The 14,114-nt window shown below is 44.0% G+C and overlaps 1 protein-coding gene across 2 annotated transcripts; it reads right to left on the minus strand.

Moving 5' to 3' along the window:
• Nucleotides 1-1,724: 1,724 nt before the first annotated feature.
• Nucleotides 1,725-13,329, minus strand: LOC148015657 (pyruvate dehydrogenase E1 component subunit alpha-3, chloroplastic-like). Of its 2 annotated transcripts, none has more exons than XM_087665014.1 (3): nt 13,186-13,329; nt 11,285-12,065; nt 1,725-2,201 (listed from the first exon to the last, which is right to left on the minus strand). In XM_087665014.1, the coding sequence occupies exons 2-3, from the start codon at nt 12,024-12,026 to the stop codon at nt 1,924-1,926; spliced, it is 1,020 nt and encodes a 339-aa protein (XP_087521140.1). In that variant the 5' UTR covers nt 12,027-12,065; nt 13,186-13,329; the 3' UTR covers nt 1,725-1,923. The 2 variants fall into 2 exon arrangements, with proteins under 2 accessions (XP_087521140.1, XP_087521139.1); XM_087665013.1 differs by lacking the exon at nt 13,186-13,329 and adding an exon at nt 12,774-13,168.
• Between the last annotated feature and the right edge of the window lie 785 nt (nt 13,330-14,114).

Here is a 14,114-nt window from a genome sequence, read left to right on the forward strand (position 1 = left end):
CATTCAAGAGCTCTAGGTGACTTTTGAGATGGAGACTTGTCGGCCCATCACTACTCGTATGGATCCGAATTGGAAGGCCACTTTACACTTAGATTCTCCTATGATGGATGCTTCACACTACCATCAATTAATTGGATCCTTGATTTGGCTTCTCAATACTCGTATTGATCTTTGTTTTGCTATTGGTCTTTTGGCAAGGTTCATGACTGAACCCAAACAGGTGCATTGGCAAGCTGCCCTAAGGATTCTTCAGTATTTGAAGGGAACCTCTAACTTAGGGATTTCTTATCCCGTAGCTACAAATTCTTTCGATCTGGTTCTTGCCGGTTGGAGTGACTCGAATTGGGCTGGCGATGTGGACCATCGACAGTCTACTACATGCTACTGTTTTACCTTGGGTACAGGTGTTATTTCTTGGAGTAATAAGAAGCAGCCAGCCCTTTCTTCTACTGAGGCGGAGTATCAGGCTGCGTCTTCCACCACATGTGAGGTTGTGGGGCTTTGGAGATTGTTGGAGGAGCTTGGCTATCCCCACACTCGTCCTACTCTTCTGCAGTGCGACAATGAGAGTTACATTGCCTTGGTACGGAATCCTGTATTCCATGCCCAGACGAAGCACATTGAGATCCAGTATCACTTCGTTTGGGAGAAGCTTCTGGATGGGACCATTGATGTGGAGTATTGCAAGACGGAGGATAACCTTGCAGATTTGTTTACGAAGACACTTCCCCAGGCTCTTCTTCGGCAGCATTCCAAATCCCTCAGTCTTTTGACCAGTCCAGGATCTGAGAGGGGGTGTTAGACAGTCGTTCCCTGGACAGTTGGTGGACGGCGGAGTACGGCAGTGCCACGTCAGCAGCCACCTCAGCAGTGCCACGTCAGCAGCCACCTCAGCAGACTGCACAGGTGCCACGTGGCAACCTGCAGTCGGAAAGTTTTACTGCAGTTGGCTGCATTTAATGCAGCCGACCTGGTGCTGTTATTTCCTATTTTTTCTGGCTATTTATAGCCGGTTTGTGGCACACTCCAGCAATCATTCATTTCAGATTCTGATCTTGAGATCTGTTGGCTGAGACAGACTGTGCTCGGGCTGACGAAGATCGAGGTCATCAAGTCGGAGACATACGCAGATATTTCCTCTGCCCCCGTGTATATTTCTGCACTCTTATACAGCATACTACACTGCAGATTTTCTGTATTTACATTGTCTCCTTTTCTCTCTCTCTCTCTCTCTCTCTTCTCTGTGTGTTCACTCTCTCTCAATCTATGTCCTACGCTTCCCCATCGCTGCACTCTGACAATTTGATCATATACCTCATGATGCATACATACATAGTCACTTTGCACCTGAACACCTGAAAGAAACCTCTGCTCCACATCACATACAACATCAAACCTAGAGTTGATAAGCCTCCTTCAAATAGCTTATACTGTAAAGCAAATAGAGTTTTTTTACAGTTCCTTTTTATGGGTATAAGCAATTGAAGTCAGCAGTTCCAAAGACTGCCAACCAGATCTCCATGCCCAGAACTGTAAAGAAAGAACCCTTCCATGGTACCTGCGGCCTAGTGCCTTTTATAGAATCAAATTGTACACAGGATATAATCCATAACAAACACCAGTTCTGAAAATTTGACTGAAGCTTCAAACTAGAAACAAAACGTTGATATCCTGTTGGCCAACATAAATTTAAAACCAATTTATCACATGCTCCTAACTCCATGTTTGGCATTATATGTTACACTTCAAAGCTACTGCTAAAGTACAAAGTGTCTCCACAATGTTGTGCAGATTGCCTTCTTGTTTTAGGTTCACCTGGTTGACAAAAGGAATTCAAGAGAAAGTACAGGAATTTCTTTAAGGGGCAAAAGAACTGGTATTTGCATGAGTTGCATAAACATCATGTGAGAGCAATACAGCAAATTACACTTGAGCTGTTCCGGCAGTGAATGATGGATCCTCGCATCGATATTTACCATCAGGTCCAATCCCAAATCCTTTCGGGTCAGCAAACACATTCTCTAGGAGCTGACTACGAGGAGGTAATGGACTTGCATCAGCAAATTCCACAGCATCTTCCACAAGTTCATCTATCTTTTTGTGAATGTTCTGCAGCTCTGATTCAGTTGCTAGGTTGTTTTCTAGTAGGTACTTCTTCAGAGCTACTATGGGATCTCTTGCTGCATAGTGGGCTTTCTCCACTGCAATAACATAAACAGCAGCACAAATGTAGCAGAGACACATCAAAGCATCAGGTAAAAAGTAAACTGCTGCAGACAATCTAAAAGTTTCAGAAAGGCAAGCAAGATCAGAATCCATTTTTGCAATAATATCAATATGCATTAGGTTAAGATAAGCACAGAGTGCTTCAAGTCAGTTGTCATAAATAAGTTGGGAAGGAAGGAGGACAAATCAGTAAATTACATCCTGTATGCAAAAGAGAGAGCTTACTTGATGACTAAATTCAAAATTTCGGTGCATCTGATCTAGCTCTGTATTTTTAGAATGTTAAACAATATGCTGACAAAACCCTATCGTGTTTGCAATGTCTCAAATGTGAAGGTACAAAACCATTTGGCTATGAGACATCTATGGCTTATAAAGTACAGGCTTTCGTTTTTATGCAAGTATTGTGAGAAAAAATTAGTCTTCAAAGTTTAGCTTAGCATGAAGGGAGCTCGAAAACAAAGGACATAAGAATAGAGTCCAAACACTAGCAAACCACATTATATTGCAAGAGCAAGTCAGCCAAAGGCTCCAAGGTGCTATCGGCAACTTACTGAATTTATTGGGTGTCATGAAAGAAACTTGTTTATTTGTTGCCACTAACAAGTGTAGATAGTTTGTGATTAAGGACTCCCACAAGTCAGCTGTCTCTTAAAGAGTCAAATCTTAGGAACTCCGAGCTATTAAACCCTACATCGCTCATTTATTCTCCTAAGATGTTTACCCCTTCTTGGAAGAGATGACTGGAAACATCTGTTAGGGTAGTGGCTGTACAGGCACTTTAATGGCAGCACATTTTCAGTCTGGCCGACTAACATTTATGGTGGCATTAAAGGCTGGCCAACCTAATCATTATTTTGTTTTATTTTTGCCTATTTATAAGCCACCCCTCGAAACCGGCCTTCCTTTCGGGGAAAGGGTAGTAATGACCTGATTAAACACTAATTACAGCAAGAATTTCAACAATGGACACACGATTGGCCCCAATTCTTTGGGAAGTGTACTCAGAAATACATGATTGGTAAAAAGTAGGGTTTCTCAGCCTCTTCAGGAAGTGTACTCAGAAATCGAGGCCTAGGACTTGGAATTCAAACACTGAAATTGGGGAATTTCAGAGAATTCCAAGAGGTCAGCCAGCCATAATTTAATTTGGGCTGAATTTGTCACCAAAGCTGTCCAAAGCTTTTGTTAGCCCTAGAAGTGGCATTAGTTAATCAATTAATGCCTAGTTCCTCATGTCACCACTGACATTAATAGCTAATAAATTGTCCTGGGCCAACAACTATCACCAAATACCACCTATACCTGGCCAGTACAACTTATTACAACTTTGACTTTGACACTGATTGAGATTTCGAGGTCCTAGGCTTGATATTGTCACTTAACTGACTTGCACAACATGTGTTCAACTTACACTTGCACGTTTGACCTTTAATTAAGTCAAACGCTTAGCAAAGCATTAAAAAGTGAAAAATTCACCTCCATCGACGCCCCTCCTCCATGTCATTCTCGTCTGATACATACACACTACATCTTGTTGGGTGTAAAGGCCCTTTGCTACTTCTATGCATAAATTTACTTGTACATGTGACCACACCCTTGCGGGTGTAAGTGCACCGTACCCTAAGAATAAATACATTCTTTTATTCTTTGTGTGTATCACACTAGTACACATCCATCACGAGTCTCTACTCTCTACACACTCTCTACTACTGAATACACCTCCTTTGTCTGGCATACTACCTAGGCACTTCCACTCTCCCTTCAAACTGGTATCAAAGTTGTGGCAAGAGTGCTCGCGCGAAGGAGGAGTCAGCTCATCATTGTTCAGCATGTTCAAGAGTCAACAGGTATTCATTTTGACCAAGCTGCAGTCAATTGATTTCAAACGACAATCAACGTGAGGTGCATGTCAGCTGCAGTAGGTCAAGTCATGACCAAGCTTGTGACCAGGGGGGTGACACATGACTAGGCAGGCGGCATAGTTCCAACGGTCGGGACGATATATTGATGCAATTGGGGGAGATTTATTGCAAAATTTTTTGGGGATTTTCGCATCAGTGATGCATTTTGAGCTGATTTGTGCTTTGACAATGAAATTACAGCAAATTCACTACTTAGTGGGAGAAACTTGGACTTGGGATGTATTAAATGTTGTAAGAGGGCAGCTTCTCTTGGTACATGTATTGCTACATGTTCATTGTGTAGTGAAATAGTGGTACATACAACACTTGGGTTATTGCATTTGGGTATTATGGTGATGTATTATTGAAGTGGGAGCTGTCTTTTATGCATATGTATCTGATTTGGTTCATGTATATGCTGTAATCAGCCCTAGGGACTGAAATTGCAATATAATATCTGCTTCTTGGGCATTCTTGGAAGTACAAGTTTGAATACTTGCTGTTATATTCAGCAACCTTGCTATTGGCTGAAAGTATTCGGCACTTTATTGCTATAAATGGCTGGCAGTGCATCTACCTTTGACACAATGAATCTTTTTGAGATTCACAAATTTGATAACAATGGCTTTAATCTTTGGAAAGATCGTATGCAGGGTATACTTTTTCTGAAGGATTGTGATGATGCTTTGGCAGAAGATAAACCTGTTGCTTTGTCAGATGAGGATTGGGCTAAAATGCATAAGAAAGCCATCACTTATGTCAAAATGGTAGTCACTGATGATATCTTGGTTGATATCAAGGAACTCACCATTGCATATGCAACATCTCAAGGCTGTGTATGAGACTATGACTCCTATAAATTAGATCCATCTCATGCAGAAGTTGGTCAACTTGGACCTTGATGAGTCTAGGCCCACCACGAGCATTTAATGTTTTCACTAGTATTTTGAGTCAATTTTACGATATGCAAGCTTTTTGAGTCAATTTTACAAGATGCAAGCTTGCCAGCTTTTGATCCTAAGCTAAGGGCTATCTTCTTGCTCATGACTTTGAGTCAATATTTGTGAAATTCTTGAACTTGAGTTGTTTATTATCATTTTGCCAGGAGATTCCACCTATGTCGTTTCAATTTGTCATAAATTGAATAAGAGGACAATGTCCTCAAGCTTTAGAGTATGTAGTGATATCCATAAACTAGAGTGACATCCACTCCAATTATTTTAGAATTGGATATCATTTTAATCCATGGGTATAACAATTCTAGGAGTGGATATCATCAAGTTTTAAATTTCTCCCATTAACATCAATTCTAGGTAGTAGCAACATGTTTGAAGGCTTAAGTACCACCACCTCCTCTTATCTGATTTCTGATAACTTCAAATAAAATAGGTGAAATCTTTCAACTAAAATGATAAGGGATAACTAAAGTGGAAGAATTTCACAAAGACTACGTCTAATATTACCTAGGATTATTTGAAAAATAAATGAGAGTTTGAAACGACATAACAAACCTAACCTCAAAGGAATATTTAAAGACTACTCTACAACTATCTCTAGTTGAAAATTCAAATTTATATCTAATCTAACCAAACATCAAGTTCACACCATGAACTTATTAAAAGATAGTCTAAAGAAGTGTAGCATAATTTTTTTTCCTTAGAAGCAACTTTTTTTAGGCATTCAAAATTATGACTAAAGATGTATTTTTTATTCTATGTAGATCAAACTTTCGTGTTTAAGCTAGGTATAGATATATCCACCCAGGCTTGCACTTGAACACATATAAACTCATGGTGGCTTGCTCATTCAGTTGCATCCATCATTTTTACAACTTGACAATCACATACATACCATAGCTTTCCACAAGAGACCACACCTCAATCCAAATGTAACAATCTCATAACAATACGTTCAAGATATCGAGAGAGAATAGTTTTGAACTAATGGCAACCACTCAATAATAGAGAATAAGAAAAACTCACAACATCGCACTACAGTAGACAACACGGGATAGGTCCAATCATCCCTTCCAAGAAGGGATGCATATCTCAAGAAAATAAATGAAAGATGGAAGGGTTTGACAAGCTGGAGTTCTTTGGACTTCACTGTCTCTATCCAACAAATAAATGATTTACTCAGAGTCCTCAACCACAAACTAGCTCTAAGAAAGAATCTGTTGGGAGCAAGGCAAGTTCATCTTCAAGATTGTTGTAGAGCTTGTTGCAATCACCTAATCAAAAAGAGAGAGAGAGAGAGAGAGAATGTGTGTTGGGGGAGAGATGCCACAAAGAGAGAGAGAGAGAGAGATCGAGATGACGGGCTGCTGCTCCCGCTCCGTGCCGCCCTGCCATCGCTAGGTCTAGCGTGACCTGCGGGCGCGTTTTCCTGCGCCGCCGCCGCCTGAAAACCCTACCTGTCGCCACCCCGCGTTTGCCTCAGGCTCGTCGTCGCCCTTGTTCGCCAGGCGTTCGAGTGTCGTCACCACCATCGCGGCCTGCGTCTCTGCCTCTCTCGACCAGTCACGCCTGCGCCCTGCGCTGCGGGCGGCATCCCTGGTGCCGTCGTCAGGCCGTCCTGCTCCTGGAGCCGTCGGGAGCAGTCGCCCTGCCCCTGGAGCCAGCATCTTCTGTTCCGGCCGCCCTATCAACGCCCAGCTGCCCTCTCGCTGATGCCCTATTCAGGATAGCATCCTCCTGACGCCCTGTTCCCGGACGCTGCTAACGGACCCCTAATCGACATCCCAGCCTGTCCCGTCCTGCTGTGGAGACCGCCCGGCCTGTGTTTCGCCTGTCTGCCCCTGCACGGAGACAGGTAAACCTCGGTTTTCATTAGCTCTCCTTGCTGAGTACACCCCTGGACAGCGCCTCTGTACAGAAAAAAGGGAAAGCGAGAGAGACGGCAAAACAGAGGGTCAGTCCTCATTCGAGAGCAAATCATCATCTACGATGGCTGGTTTGAATCTGGACTTCATAGATCAAACAGTGGCAGCACTGGGCCCGGATTCTGATGCGGAGGAACCTGAGGATATGGTTCCATGCAATGAAGAGATGCCCCCTGGTCCTGACATCCAGCCTGCAGGGAAACGTACCAAGCATGCTTCGGAAGAGATAGGCGTTTCTCAGGATCGGTCCTATGCCCAGGTTGCTTCGGATTCGGTGGACTCTCAGAAAGTGGACTGGGAACACTTGCTGGAATTTGCAAACACTTTGCTTGGCGATTATGTTCAACATAATCAGGAAGCCTTTTCCGACTCTGCACCTGACGATGTGCTGGATGCCACCGTGGACCCAAAAACTGTCCTACGCTCCTTTTCGGTATTTTATGATCGCGCTGTGATACTTTTCTTCACTGGTCGAATCCCGTTGCTTTCCCGTATTCGCCAGTGGTTGCAACATCTGCTACAGGGGGACTGTGTTGAAGAGATTTTTATTGGCTCCCGGGGTTTTTTTGAGGTCCTGTTGAAATCAGAGACGCACCGTGCTGCTCTCCTGTCTAAACTGCCTTTGTTTTTTGAACGCCGGTTGGTTCATGTGGTTCCATGGCGTCCAATGGCAGATTTTCAGCATCTGCTGCAACGTGAATGCCCGGTCTGGGTCGAGGTGGAAAACTGTCCGGCTGTTTATTGGCCGCTATTGAAGGATGCTATGGCCGTTGTGGGCACTGTTCTGGTCCCTCCCAATCTCCGGGCTGTGAATCGCAACCGCTTGTGTATGCTATGGGACACTGCAAGAAAAAGGCCTGCCTGGCTACGCCTCAATTGCCCTGGCATGCACCCTTTACACTTTCGTTTGAAAAGGGGCAATTTTGCAGGGCATTGCTTCTCCTGTGGACAATTGGGGCACTTTATGGCCGAGTGCCCGGAACAGCAACACACTTCCCATAATGGCCATGCTGTGCCGCCCATGGAGGAGATGGTGTGTGATGCTCCATCACTGGATGCTACCCATCAGCCCCAAGCTTTGGCCAAAGGTAAACAACAGGTTGCGGGTCTGGATTCTAGCGCCAATAATTGGGTGGAAGTAGGTGCAAAAAAAGGCAACAGGGTTGTTGCGGCCATGCAAAACAATGTGCCTACTACATCTCAAGATTCCATGCGTACATACATGCGAAGGAAGGAAATGCAGTCTTCTGAGCGCTCGGCTCCTGCTATGGTTTCCTCTGGCCCCCGTTATCAGTCCGCCAGGAAAATGTCTTCGGATCGTTCTAAGGGTCCCTCTGCGAAGCTGGCATTTGATACCAGAGGTAATGTCATTACCTCGTGGGACCGTCGTTATCCCCGGTCCATCCCAAAGCCAGCAGATATGCCGTCTACTTCCAAATCTGGTCCGCAGAACTCTTTTGCAGTGTTGGCAGATTTCTTGGACGAGGGAGTCCTGGACATTCTCGCTGACAAAGTCCAATCGAGGCAAGCAGTGCCTCGCACCTGATTTTGCTTGGAGTATACATGAAAATCGCCACGTGGAATGTGCGTGGAATTTGTTCTCGCCACAAGCAACATGCTATGTGGACTGTGTTGCATGAAAATCAGTGGGATGTCCTGTGCGCTGTTGAGCACAAGAGTCACGATGAAGCCGGAAAAGTGGTAGATTGCCAAGGATTTAGACTGTTTTATGCTGGGTCACAGGCCATGCATTATTCGGGTGTGCTCATGATTGTCCATGACAAATATCAGCCTGTTCTGATTAAAAATGATGTTCATGGCCGTTTTTTGGTGATTGAAATTATATTCGAAGGGGAAATCTTATGGCTACTTGGCCTCTATGCTCCGAATGATTCCGTATCTCGTCAGGCGCTTTGGCAAACTTTGCAGGCCTCCTTGGCACTTGGTAGACGGGGCTTCTTCATGGGGGATTTCAATATGTGTGTGGATTCCTCCCAGTCCACATCGGAGCATTCGGTGATGGATACGCCGGAAAGTCGTATGTGGCAGGCGTTGGCTCTTGACGTCCTCAAGCAAGATCTCTGGTCCTGGTTACACCCGTCCTCTACAGGGTTTACTTTCCATTCTGCCCAATATGCAACAACATGGTCGAGATTGGATCGTATATATATCATGCAGAATGATGATTTTCTTCCTGAGCTGCTCGAAATAAAAGTATTGCAGCAATATGCCCTGTCGGACCATTTCCCTCTGCAGCTTGAGCTGCTTGCACAACCCATTGCCCCTTTCAAGAAATTTCTAGAGAGACTCCCTTTGCGTTTCAATTCGTCTTACCTGAAGCATGCCATCTTTCAGGGCTATATGCAGCAATTGATCGACAGATTTCTCTTCGACTTCTCTTCTCAAGGCACTGCGTCATTTGACCGATTGCTCGCTAATGTGCAGCGGGTTGCACGGCAGTATGGGATCCACCATGCCTCTCTTTGTCAGTAGCGTCGCAAGGCAGCTGAGGACATGCTGGCTTTGGTTCGTTCTTTGCTGGTGGACACTCCGGATGATGCCTTTCTGCTCGCACTGGCCATGCGAGTGGCGGATCTTATTAAAGAATTCCAATTGAAATCATATCAGCAGGCCAAACTGCAACATCTGACAGAGACGTTGCAAGATAATGCATGTCAAACCCATAAGTTCTTTCGAGCTCTTCACGCCTCTCCTGCTAGGGAGAATATGACCAGACTTGAGGATGCAGAAGGTCACCTTATCATGGATCCGCAGACTATTGTGCAGATGTGCAGGAATTATTTCCGTGACCTTCTCGGCACCACTTCTCCACCTTCAGATCAAATCACTCAGGCCCGTTCGGATTTTTATGACCTGGTCCGCAATCAGCTACCGCAGGACATGCAAGCTATTATGGAGTCTGATATTTGTGAGGCAGAGGTTATGGACGTCTTGTTACATTTGCCCAAGGATAAAAGCCCGGGTTGGGATGGGGGGGCAGGTGAGAGAGAGAGATTGAGAGACAATCTACCATTGCAACAACAGCAATGTTTTGACACTACCACCCCCCCCCCCCCCCCGAAAAAAGCATGTGTAATCTGACTAGTTGATTGTGTGTAGGTAATTGAAATATAACAACAACCTGCAGAAACGTGGAAGTACAAGTGCTTCTGAATACTTCCATGTGTAATCTGACTAATTGATTGTGTGTAGATAATTGAAATATAACAACCACCTGCAGAAATGCAGAAGTAAGTGCTTCTGAATACTTCCACAGTGGCATGGTATTAAAGCCTTTATAAAGACTCTACTTCCAGCCCACAGAAATGAGGAAGTGCAAGTGCTTCTGAATACTCCCACAGTGGCATGTTCCTAAAGCCTTTATAAATACTCTACTCCCAGCCTTAGGCAACTACAACTACTGTACCTCCAACAAAACTACAGCCTTATAAAACCTGCATCCAGCAATGATTGTACTCATTATACTCAGCAAGTTCCATGAATAATGATGCCCACATGGATTACTATACCTGACCCGTTTGACCTGTAGGTAGAGTCAAAAGAGAGTGTCTCTCAGGCCAGTGACTGGTAAATTTACGAAAAGTCCTACAAGGCTTTGGGTAAGCCCAGTAAAAGCTAGTTATTTGAGTGCATCACAACATCCCTCTGCATGTTCAAACTTTGTTGAAACACTTTTGCGCTGCCAGAACTAGGTCAGCCACAAACTGGTTACTGAATCATTTCTAACGACAGATCAACCAATATATAGCTTCGATAAACCAGCACTTGCCTTTTTTAATCAGTGACAGATGATTGGAGCTTTTGAAGAAAAGCTATCAGTGCATGAAAGGCTGCCAGTACATTAAAATCCGGCCCAGTTGTCTTCAACACTTAAGAAGCCACCAATACTGAAGCCATATTCCGAGCCAGTATAAAAATTATAGCTGCCTTACATAGAGATTAAATCTGAGCTTTTTTATGTGTAAAGCTAGCAAAAGCAGCTTCTTCGAGAATAATGGTAGACAAGCAATTACATAAGCACTACCTGAACTATTTGGCGAATATTCAATGACAGTAATTCCAACAAACAGCCTTAAATCTCTATTGACAGTCTTACTGTAACACAAAAAGTCATGTGCTTTCGAGCTTGAGATATCAAAATGAAGACACAAGAGTTGTACTAATTTTAAAGAATCATATTGATTCTAACTTCCAAAGAATATGTAAATGTTCTAATCACTCATATGAACAACTAAAGACAAGTAGAAGGTACCTGGCTTTCGAAGTTCATCAGGGTCTGCCAGCGAATGGCCTCTGAATCGATAAGTCTCACACTCCACAAGTGTTGGTCCATCGCCTCGTCTTGCTCTAGCAATAGCTTCAAGTGCTACATCTCTGACCTTCAAAACATCCATACCATCCACATGCACTCCGGGCATCCCAAATGCAGGTCCCTTTTTCCATATTTCTGGCACAGATGTGGCCCTAAAATGTGACATTCCTATGGCCCAGAGATTGTTCTCCACAACAAAAATGATAGGGAGTTTCCAAAGGGCAGCCATGTTCAGGCATTCAAAAAATTGACCATTGTTACAAGTTCCATCTCCAAAAAAGGCCACAGTGACTGCATCAGCCTTGTCATTTTTTAGCACCTCACGCTCATACTTTGTAGTGAATGCTGCTCCCGTGGCCACGGGGATTCCTTCTCCAATGAAAGCAAAGCCTCCCAGAAGACCGTGGTCTTTCGAAAACATGTGCATGGATCCTCCCTGGCCACGGCAAACACCAGTGACTTTGCCAAATAGTTCACTCATTACAGCACGGGCAGGTACACCTTTACTTAAAGCATGCACATGATCTCGATATGTGCTGCACACAAAATCACTAGCTTTCAGGGCTTTGATGAAGCCAGTGGACACAGCCTCCTGTCCATTGTAGAGATGCACAAAGCCAAACATCTTGCCTCTGTAGTACATTTGTGCACACATATCCTCAAACGACCTGCCCAGAACCATATCCTCGTACAGCACTAGACCTTCCTCCTTGGTGATAAGCTGCATGCAATTGGGCAAGGAACCACAGGTCAAAGAAACGCACGAGAAATCATCATGTAGAATATTGACAGGAGGGAGAAATGCAGTAATGTAATATGCAAGAGCCAAAGAAGTCATGCAAATGGATAAAGCTGGACCAGATTGAATCGCTGTGAACTTTGCATCCGCTGCAAGAAAAGCACCTCCATAAAGTATCTCCAAACAGCATTAAGTAGCTTGAGCTTTACAGTGCATGGAAATGCAGCATAATCACGTAATGTTGATAACATGAATAATTAATGTTAGGGTGTTTACACATATTAAGGAAGGGAAGTTCGAAAGGATAGATTTTTGCGATATGCAAAAAAACAAACAGTCAAAAGATTTATAAGAAATAGTATCTTGTCGAAGATCAATTGACAAAGCACTAAACGATCAGCAGCTTGCAGTTCTCAAAGTGAAGACTCGTGTGCAAAAGTGGAAGCAGAATCGAGGAGTTACTTTTTACGAAAAAAAGAATCGAGGAGTTACTTCAAGGAAGTGACAAAATGCGCGTACAATAGGCAACTGAGAAGGCCACGCGATGCAGTGCACAAGAACAATTTGCATGTTAAACGATCAGAATGAAAGAAGACGCTGCGAAAATAAAGGGGACGGAGGAGGAAAAGGAATTCCATGACACGAACCAAACAGCGATAAAATCAAAAGCAAGAAAGAGCTAAAGCTTACTGCGTCGTAGATAACCGATGGCTTCTCAGCGACGAGTTCTGGCTTGGACGCAGAAACAGAGGCCGAGACGCTAAGCCTCCTTCTGCACGAAGGAACGGCTACAGTGGTGGAATGCTGAGGCAACGAGACGCCGCAGAACAAGGAGGAAGAGGACGACAAACTGACGACGTTGAGTGCAGGAGGCAGCTTGGAAGACGAGGGAGTAGAAGAAGCCACCGGGGCGGAAACGCGAGGAGGAAGAATGAGGGAGGATTGAAGTGCAGAAGCCATAGCTCTGCGAGGCTCTTCTGTTTTTGCGGATCTGCTGCGCTAGTGGCGGAGCAGGAAGCCAGAGGAAAAGAGGAAGAAGGGGACGGGAAACGGGGGAGACAGGAGTTGAAATGTAATTAAGGGGGGATAATGAATTTTATACCTCTGCCTGAATTTGGTGTTTTGCGTCTGTTTTCTCCGCTGCCCGGCGGATGTTTCCCCGGGACAAGAAAGTCGCAGTCCGCCTTTGTCATACACTTGTCATGTGCACCCCACTTCTCGTTTACAAGCCCTGGAGGCTGTTACTCGCATCTCCTCTCCAACATTTGGCCACCAACCAGCCCTAACTCACACCCATTGCATTGACGTAGTGACGAACCCTTTCCCAACTACCTTGTACTTGAGCAATCCATTTGTGTTGCTTGCACTAGAGCTTGGCAGGCATCCAATTGCCTGTCTGCTTTAGAATTTCTTTAATTTTCCAAGCCACATGATGGACTCTTATACAACCAACTACCAATTGATGCAACCAATGCTTACAAGCAAAAGCCTTTATCAACTTGAAAGCAATAAAAACTCGACCACTAAGAGAAAATTTTCCATAACATCTCAAGGACTTCTCCTCTCTTATAGAGAACTCCAAAAAAGCTCAATTAGTCATCCATTCCAAAAAAGGGTGTGTACATTCACTTGTGAGTGTGCTACATTCAAAGTTGTGGGTGTGTGCATTTGAAGTGGATAGGAGTCCAGCCATATGTTGGTCAATGGACTAGTGATCTAACCTTTTGTATGTTAGTCAATTATCACCATAGCTTGCTTGGTTACCTCTCTCTCTCTCTCTCTCTCTCTCTCTCTCTCTCTCTATATATATATATATATATATATATATATATATATATATATATATAATGAGGAGTTTCATTTTCAACCCCACCAACCATATGCTTTGCTTTCAAGAGATGCAAAGCAATTTCATGTATGATAAGGACTTCTTTACAAGCTCCTCAAACAAGTGTGTACCTTTGTTCATGATGACTTGGGACAAGAATGCATACCATAATTGAACCAAGTATTGGGAAGGATAAGTGAAAG

The sequence above is a fragment of the Lygodium microphyllum genome, chromosome 24 (genome assembly GCF_053477565.2).
Source record: "Lygodium microphyllum isolate KBCC chromosome 24, Lygodium_microphyllum_v1.1.10, whole genome shotgun sequence".
In the NCBI taxonomy this organism is placed as follows: domain Eukaryota; kingdom Viridiplantae; phylum Streptophyta; class Polypodiopsida; order Schizaeales; family Lygodiaceae; genus Lygodium; species Lygodium microphyllum.